This window comes from Hydra viridissima, unplaced genomic scaffold (genome assembly GCF_058129835.1).
Source record: "Hydra viridissima isolate aposymbiotic clone 2 unplaced genomic scaffold, HvirCarnegie_v1 scaffold_3, whole genome shotgun sequence".
Classification (NCBI taxonomy): Eukaryota; Metazoa; Cnidaria; class Hydrozoa; order Anthoathecata; family Hydridae; genus Hydra; species Hydra viridissima.
The window spans coordinates 2389118-2397499 of NW_028324302.1; the positions used below are offsets into that span (position 1 = coordinate 2389118).

General features: G+C 36.3%; 1 protein-coding gene across 1 annotated transcript; it reads right to left on the reverse strand.

The window, feature by feature from the left end:
• Positions 1-896: 896 nt before the first annotated feature.
• Positions 897-4535, reverse strand: LOC149890580 (uncharacterized). The gene is made up of 5 exons (XM_090082147.1): positions 4414-4535; positions 4210-4262; positions 3884-4138; positions 1724-3051; positions 897-1470 (listed from the first exon to the last, which is right to left on the reverse strand). The coding sequence occupies exons 2-4, from the start codon at positions 4235-4237 to the stop codon at positions 2729-2731; spliced, it is 606 nt and encodes a 201-aa protein (XP_089938273.1). The 5' UTR covers positions 4238-4262; positions 4414-4535; the 3' UTR covers positions 897-1470; positions 1724-2728.
• Between the last annotated feature and the right edge of the window lie 3847 nt (positions 4536-8382).

An 8382-nucleotide genomic window follows, 5' to 3' on the forward strand; every position in this document is an offset into this window, starting at 1 on the left:
AACTGAGAAACAACGGTAATGGAATACCTATATATATATAACTCGCAAAGCATCAATAACCTTGTCTGTCGATGTTAACGTGTTCATCGTGCTGGACGCTATTGCTAAGTTCGAAGGTGGTTGCTTAATTGGATCCGCTAATTAAGAGACATCACCCATTCACCGCCCGTCACCTCGACCACCCATTCGCTTGCGAGAGCGCCACCTCATAGACTACCTCAGAGACTCCATCAGCTCTCTCTAAGGTACCTGTGAGGGTTGTTAAGAAAGTTAACGTGCGGGGTTGCTGAATATGGCTGGAGAGTCGACCGTCTGCCTTCGGCAGTCCGGTCTCCAAATTAACCCGTAGGCAACCCACTGCTTAACCATAGGCAACCTGTTTTTACACTCACTCGGTTGCAAAGGTGCTTGCCGCTAGATGGCTAGCTCACCGCTCTGAGCTACCACAGAGGCTAAATTAGAGTTCACTCAGAGGAGTTGGCCTTCAGAGGTACCTTAGAGAGCTCCTCACAGGGAATCACACTATGGTTGACCCATCTAAAAAATCTGTTCTACGGGCAGCCATTTACATCAACTATAATAATAACAATAAAAGCAATAAAGATAATAATGATAAAAGTTATTATAAAAATAATAACAAAAAGATCTACATAGTTCAGTCCGAATAATATTTCATTAGTTTTATATAGAATATAACTTTGAAATCCAATTCAAGAACAAGATTTAATAACATTTATCCTCAAAGTCTTCTTCTGAAACAAAGTGCTTGCTGTTTTCCATTAGAAAAAAGTATTTTGTTCAAACATTTTCTCCTATCCAACAAGTTTTCAATCAATTGTATTAAGCTCAATCATTAGTTCAATGCAACGGGTTTTTATCTTAAGGAATACTAAATCAAAACTTTATCGAAGTTTTTTTTCCAAAAGAAAAAATAATAAATTTCCTTGCATATAAACATGGCATCTCGTGTAAATAAAATTTGCGAAACCAAACTAGAATGCTATCAATCACACGCATACACAATAAAACCAACCATAAAGAATCTAAAACAGATTACAAGAAAAATTTTCAGTTTCTCTTTGCTCAAATTTGTTTAAACAAATAGCTATATTACTTTTTGTGGCCAATGTTGATGGATGATTGATTCCTAAAACATCAGTTTTTATTTTTTCAACTTGATAATAAATTTCTAAAGCTTCATTATATTTTCCCATCTTACTCAAACAGTTTGCTATATTATGTTTTGTAGTCAATGTTGATGGATGATTGATTCCTAAAACATCAGTTTTTATTTTTTCAACTTGATAATAAATTTCTAAAGCTTCATTATATTTTCCCATATCACTAAAACACTGTGCTATATTATGTTTTGTAGTCAATGTTGATGGATGATTGATTCCTAAAACATCAGTTTTTATTTTTTCAACTTGATAATAAATTTCTAAAGCTTCATTATATTTTCCCATCTTACTCAAACAGTTTGCTATATTATGTTTTGTAGTCAATGTTGATGGATGATTGATTCCTAAAACATCAGTTTGTATTTTTTCAACTTGATAATAAATTTCTAAAGCTTCATTATATTTTCCCATCTTACTCAAACAGTTTGCTATATTATGTTTTGTAGTTAATGTTGACAGATGATTGATTCCTAAAACATCAGTATATACTTTTTCAACTTGATAATAAATTTCTAAAGCTTCATTATATTTTCCCATATCACTCAAACACTGTGCTAAACTACTTTCAGTATTTAAAGTATTTTCATTCTCACTTCCATAAGTATTTCTGTTATTGTTTCGAATAGCATCAAGTATGTTTATTGTTTCTTGAAAATAGCCTTTATTTGATAAGAAGCGTCGGATTTTGTTACTCTCTAGAGAGAACGCTTCGCACATATTTGGTTTTTTAGCGTAAAACATGTGGAGGAAATGGAAATAGAAATGATTCCCATCATCAACGTGTTCTTTTACGTCTTCCAGCTGCAATTTAAAAAATTCGATGATGTTTTTGTTGAACATTTTGTCGATATCTTTACGTTTTTGAAAACATTTACACGCTAACTGTGTCATTTCATGCATCACGAAGCTGTCATGATCGTCTTCGAAACGATCAATCAATGAATAGCTACATAATAGTGATACTGAGCGATTTATCAAATACTCCTCTTTTATATTTAGGTATTTTGAAATGTCGTGAATTAGTTGTTTTGTAATGTTTTGACCGTCGCAATACGACAAACAGTTTAAATGTTCGAGAGCTTTTTCATGAGTGGTTACTATTTTAGTTAGTACTAAGTTAATTGATGTCACTGCAGACTTTGTCTCAGCTTCGGTGAGAATACCTTCTTCGAGTAATTCAACGGGATGGGATTGAAAAAGACTTAAATAGTTCTGCAAGGAAACGTTGTTGTTTTTTATGTAGAGGATCGCTTGATTAATGGCGAGTGGATGATATCGAAGCGCTTTGGTAATTTCTTTTATTCCTTTGTCATCGTTTGTTTTAATGTTAGTTTTCATGAAATCAAACGCATCTTGATGTGAGAAAGGATTAATTTGTATTTGATGAGCGTTTGAAGACCATGTTTTCTATTGCGACGTTACCAAAGTAAATGCGTTTTGTTTAATGGACACGTATTTTTCAAAATTCTCTACGCTTTCACGATCGACATTGTCAAAAATGTACAATGTTTTTTCTTTTTCAAAGTAGTTATGTATTTTTATAGAAACTACTTCGATGTCAAACGCAACGCCGTGAGAATCTTTGTGCTTAACCCCAATATGTGGCATAGATTAATCAGGGAGGTTTGTATTTTGTCAAACGAGGCATCCAACCACACAACTCTTTCAAAGCAGTTGTTGTACGTTGCAGCATATTTTCTAGCAAGCTGAGTTTTGCCAACTCCAGACATTCCAGTTAAAACGGTAATTGATTTACCCGAGTCGCTATTTTCGTAGAGTTGCTTGTGAATTCGACAAAGTTCGTCGTCACGTGGAAAGAACGCTTTTGTCGGTAAAAGGACTCCGAAAACTGAGTGTCGGGATACCAACTCTAAAATAAAAATACATTTAATTCCAAAACAGGTGACAGTTTTCCTCTCCCCCTTTTTCCATCTTCTTCTTGTTAGGAATTTCGACTCTTTAAAGGTTGAATGAAAATTGGTAAAGGTTTTGTAAATTTTTTAAAAAAGGTTTGATAATAACTTTTTTGCTTTACCCAAAACCGAACAAAACAAACTACCAGAGGAGCTTGATGCTCGCAGCGCAAATCTCTAATCAAGCCAGACATTAAAGAATTTGTGTGCAGGAAGCAAACTGATCAATTGTATTTATTGTATTAAATTTAAGTTAAAATAGGTATTTTTAAACATGCAAAATTTCTCTTCTAACTCAATCACAGCATAAACTTTATAAATTATATTGATGATTTTACGATTCTTAGCGACGGTTTTATCGAAAACTTGCATAATTTTTTTTTCTTTTTGAGTTTTTGCTGAAAGTATTTTTTAGATGTGATTACGGTCATTTTGATAAAACGTTTTGCTTTTAAATTCTTTATTATTGAAGTTGTACCTCTCGTTTTTTGTTTATCTTTTAAGATAATACGGTAATGATACATTTTTAATGTAATGTAACATTTATAATTTACAATCTACGGTAATGTTACTTTTATAATTTACGGTAATGAAACAATTTTCATTTGCAAACTATCATCACAATTCACATTTCAAATTCTCACGTGGAATATTTTTTAACTTTAATTTGAGTATATGAAAGTCAAAACTTTTCATTCGAATTCAAAGTTCTTTTAAGTAAAGAAAAAAGAAAGAAAGAAAAAAAAAGAATTTTGTTAAACAGAAAGCTTTGCAGCTGAATAAACCTACTTCGTTCGCATTCAATGACTAAGTCTTTTCGCATACAAAAAATTAATCCGGCTTTAATATCTCGCCAATTTTTTGATGGATTATCTTTGCGCCATTTGTTTAGAACTTGAAAAGTTTGTTCTCGCGTTTTTTCAAATTCTTCTTTAATATTATCGATTGTTTTGTCATCAACCGTAAGACATCGAGCAAGTTTTTCCCAATCGTAAGTCAAAAAGTCTGCCAGCGTCGTAAAAACATCTTGTGGAAGTTTTTCAACTAACGAACAAGATTTTATTAGAAAATCGAATCTCCGACTCAAATTAGAAAAGTAAAATAAAAGTAATTACCTTTATTATCATCGAACTCGTTGTCCATGACGTTTTGGTCTTTTAATGGCCACCTAAAAGTAGCAAGATTCGAAGTGTTAAGTCAAACTGAAACATTCTTTAAATCCACGCCAAATGTTTACGCGGTTACCAAATGAGTTTTAAAAAGTAGAAAAAAAACCGCTCCTAAAAGTTTTTAAGTCTAATTTTGCATATAAAGTTTACTTGAAATAAAAAGTGCGTTGATTCCGTAACTGCAAAAAGTTTCTTTTTGCTTACAAACTCCAGGTTCATCGACCATACCAGTCTTTGTTATTATCTTTGTTTTTTTTTGATGTTAAATGAACAAGCACATTAAGGAATTTTTGGTGCTTGCACACGTAACTTTAAATTAAAAGTGTAAATATTTGTATGTATGTGTATATATATATATATATATATATATATATATATATATATATATATATATATATATATATATATATATATATATATATATGTAATATCAAGACAACTAAATTCTATGTTTGCTGTATATTTTCTCATAATGTTCATTCGCTTGTACAATTTAAATATAATTTCTAAATTCATTGTGCACAATGAATTATGCACAACGAGCCATATATAGTCATTGAACTACATATTCATTGTGCACAATGAATTACACAATGACGCAACTACAACACCCCTTGATCTCTAGATCACAAAGTCTGCATATCTATTCGGGAACTTCCGCATTCGCATCGATTTTCGGTGATTCAGGCTGTCCGCAATGGGCTCTTCCGATCCTCTAGTAGGCAAATCGGCTGCGATGGGAACAGGACGGACGTCCGATATGTGTCTCGGCAATCCATTGATCTCTACCGAAACTCCTCGTCCTTCATTTGTAACTTTTCCTCTGTTCCATTCGTTCGTACATTTCGAGTCAGGTGGTTTTACAAATACTTCTTGTCCTTGAAAATAATTGTGGAGAACTTCTTCGTTGGTTTTCGCAGAAATTGTGTGTGGTTTCCACTCATAAGAAAATATAGCTTTGTAGGGGAGCGATGTTTCCTCGCCATTTTTCCTGGGAGCCCGGTTATACCAATATACCATTTTTAGCGGATCTTTGCCACTTCTGGCTGCCATTCGCTTGATAGTGCGGTGATGACGTTCAACAATTCCGTTCCCTGATGGCCTGTAAGCGCAACGAAACAGGATGGACACTCCCCATTCTGCGCATAATTCACTAACGAGTTTTGAGCGAAAGGTCTTGCTGTTGTCAAATAGAACTTGCCATGGTGATCCTCTTTCTCGAAATATTTCTTCCAAATGGAAACACACTGTTGTTTCTTTCTCGTTCTGTAGCTTTCTCCAAATTGCAAACTTGCTTCTTTTTCCACAGTCAATAATAGACAAATAATTCTCTGATTTATAGTGGGTTACATCGATAGCTAAACGGTGCCAACTCTTTCCAACTTCAAGATTTCCTTCTTCCCACTTTATTGGCGCAGGATCCACCGATAAACATCTTTCGCAACTTTTCACGACTGATTCAACGCCTTTTCTACTAACCTTCTCCTTCGGATATGTCTGTTTCATCAGATAAAGGGTTCGATTGACTCCAAAGTGATGAAGATTACGAAATGACTTCACATCAGGTGGTACAACATTTGCTGTCATTGCAGAATGGTTTAAATGCAGCCAGTTCTGCGGTACTCTCGTAAGAGCATCGGCTTTATTTTCTTCCGACTTTACCAGAAAAATTTTTAATTTTATACCGCACTCCTTCACAAGGTCTTCAATTAACGACAACCGGCGACGGACAAGTGGTTCTCCAAGACCGTGTACTCGAACGGGTTTGTCACCGATAATTAAGGAGTTCAACCAGCCGGCAACAGTAACCGAATCACACTTTATGGTAATACATTCGAATCCCCACTTTGTTGCTAGATTTATTCCTTTTATCACGGCTTCTAACTCTGCAAGGTTAATGTGAGCCGTATCATCTTGTTTCCTCAACCACGAACAGTCTTCTACTATTTCCCCAGCCACTTCCAACACTATGCCAACGGCTAAGCTGCTTGCATCACACCACACTGTTGCTTCGGAAGTGTTTTTGACGTTCCATGACCCATGAACGGGATCTTCTTTTGTAAGTCTTTCATTTAAACTGTTTACTAGTTTGACAATACGTTCGTCCACAAAAGAGTCCCATCCACAACTACTCGAAACCCTTTTTAGATAGCTGCACGAAGGGCGCAACCAATTTGCTATTGGAAAATGTCCGGTCAGCTGTCCGCACCAAGAAAAGATTTGCCGACGTGTCATTTTTCCTTCAGGAACTTTAGGTATGTTGTCACGTTTCCAACGGACTTGGTTGCATTGTTTGTACACTCGCAATCCAAGCACACGACCGCCGACAAGTTTTTCTGGCAACTTAGAATCCAAGCCATATTTTTCCAAGAGTTCTCGAACTCTGCAACTTGACACTATGTTATTATTGACAATGATATCATCAATAAATGAGTCCGTCCCAGCCTCGACAACTTTGTCTACGGATAATACCTTTTTTAAAATTTTAGTCATTATTCTGGGCGCCACATTCAAACCAAAACCCAATCTTGTTAGACAGTAACGCTGCCCTTCATATTCCACGACTTGATATTTCCACAGTGCTTCGTCGACACGAATCTGCAGATACGCTTTCTTTAAATCGATTATTTCAAGATTTTCTCCCAACTTTCTCCAGTTGCGAAGTTTGGTACTGCAAACGTCGCCATCTGCAGTATGACTGGACACAAATTGATTCAGCTCCCGGTAGTCCATCACCGGACGTACTTTTAATTTGTTTCGTTGAATTACTGCCATCAACGGAATGATGCCATTACATCTCCCTTCAAATGGTTTCAGCCATCCCTGTGCTATCCATTCACTTATTTCCTTTGCATAATCACTTTTAACGTCATCAGAGATATGATAGTTTGGAATTTTGTTTGTCAAAGTTGGTGGTTCTATCAGCCACTTCCAAGACACGCTCCAGCTACCATTTTTGAATTCTGCTACGAAGTCTTTATCAATCAGCTTTTGAATAGTAGGCGAGGATACTTCATTCGTTTTTTCTTGAGAGACTGCAGTAGCACTGATAGATAGTTTTTCCACATTGAAGCTTATGGTTTCGCCGTCTCTCCCAACTTGGACACCTCCAAGCCATCGTATTGCGTCCATACCAAGGAGCATTTGATATTCGGGGACAATTTTGGCAACCAGGCATTCCAAATCGATGGTAGTGTTATTTATAGAAAGATTAACAACAATCTGGTGTTTTACTTCAATTGACTTTCCATTCATCATCACGACCTTTTGTCTTGCGTGTTTGACATTTTTTGCGTTTACGATATCCCGACTTAAAATTGATTTCGAGCATCCAGTATCCAACAATGCTTTTATTTTTCTTCCATTGACATAAACACAGAGAGTTGGTGGTTTTATATTTCGTGGGAAGCCGCTCGGGCATAGACGGGTGGCTTCCCTACCATGTTTTTTGAGTTCGTACACTTTTTGTAACAGTTCAGGGCCAGGTGGTTGTCCATTCCACACACAAAACACTTCTTCTTCTCAATTCCTTCGCTGCAATTTCGACTGATATGTCCCTCCTCACCGCATCGGTAGCAAGTCATGGTCTTTTTTCCGTTTCCTTGAGGAACCTTTCTTGGACCAATAGCACCAAGATTCACGCGACTAACAAAACACGATTCTTTACAACGCAAGATTACCAAACTTCTTGCTTTTTTAGCGATCTGGTGCAGCGACATTGTTGATATCGAGAGTGCTGTTTGGAGTTGTTTTCTTGCTTCGTCAGGTAATCCGAGAATAAATGCGCACCTTATCCACTCTTCGCTTACGTGAGACGATATTAGCTTGCTCAGCCTTGTTAATTCTGCGAGATATACGTCAACGGACTCGTTTTCCTTAAGACGACGATTCACGAACTCTTCGTATGCTGTTAGCGGAGAAGCAGAGAAGGCAGTAGTCAGTGCATTTTTCACTTCATTGTAGTCTTCTTTTATCTCATCACTGAGTCCTTGATAAACGGCAAACGCTCCGCCAGAAAGAAATAAGGGGAGCACCACATTCAGCTCGTCAACTTTTTGAAGTTTTGCTACCAGTTCCAACTTCTGTATTCATTCTGAAAATTCACCCGAACCATCGTAC

What these genes read in the sequence shown, in the direction of transcription:
- LOC149890580 (XM_090082147.1), bottom strand. Translation starts at nt 4,237, where the DNA reads ATGGACAACGAGTTCGATGATAATAAAG. An exon ending in CGAGTTCGATGATAATAAAG is followed by an intron (nt 4,139 to 4,209) that starts GTAATTACTTTT and finishes CTTGTTCGTTAG; the next exon opens with TTGAAAAACTTCCACAAGAT. An exon ending in AGTCATTGAATGCGAACGAA is followed by an intron (nt 3,052 to 3,883) that starts GTAGGTTTATTC and finishes TTTTTATTTTAG; the next exon opens with AGTTGGTATCCCGACACTCA.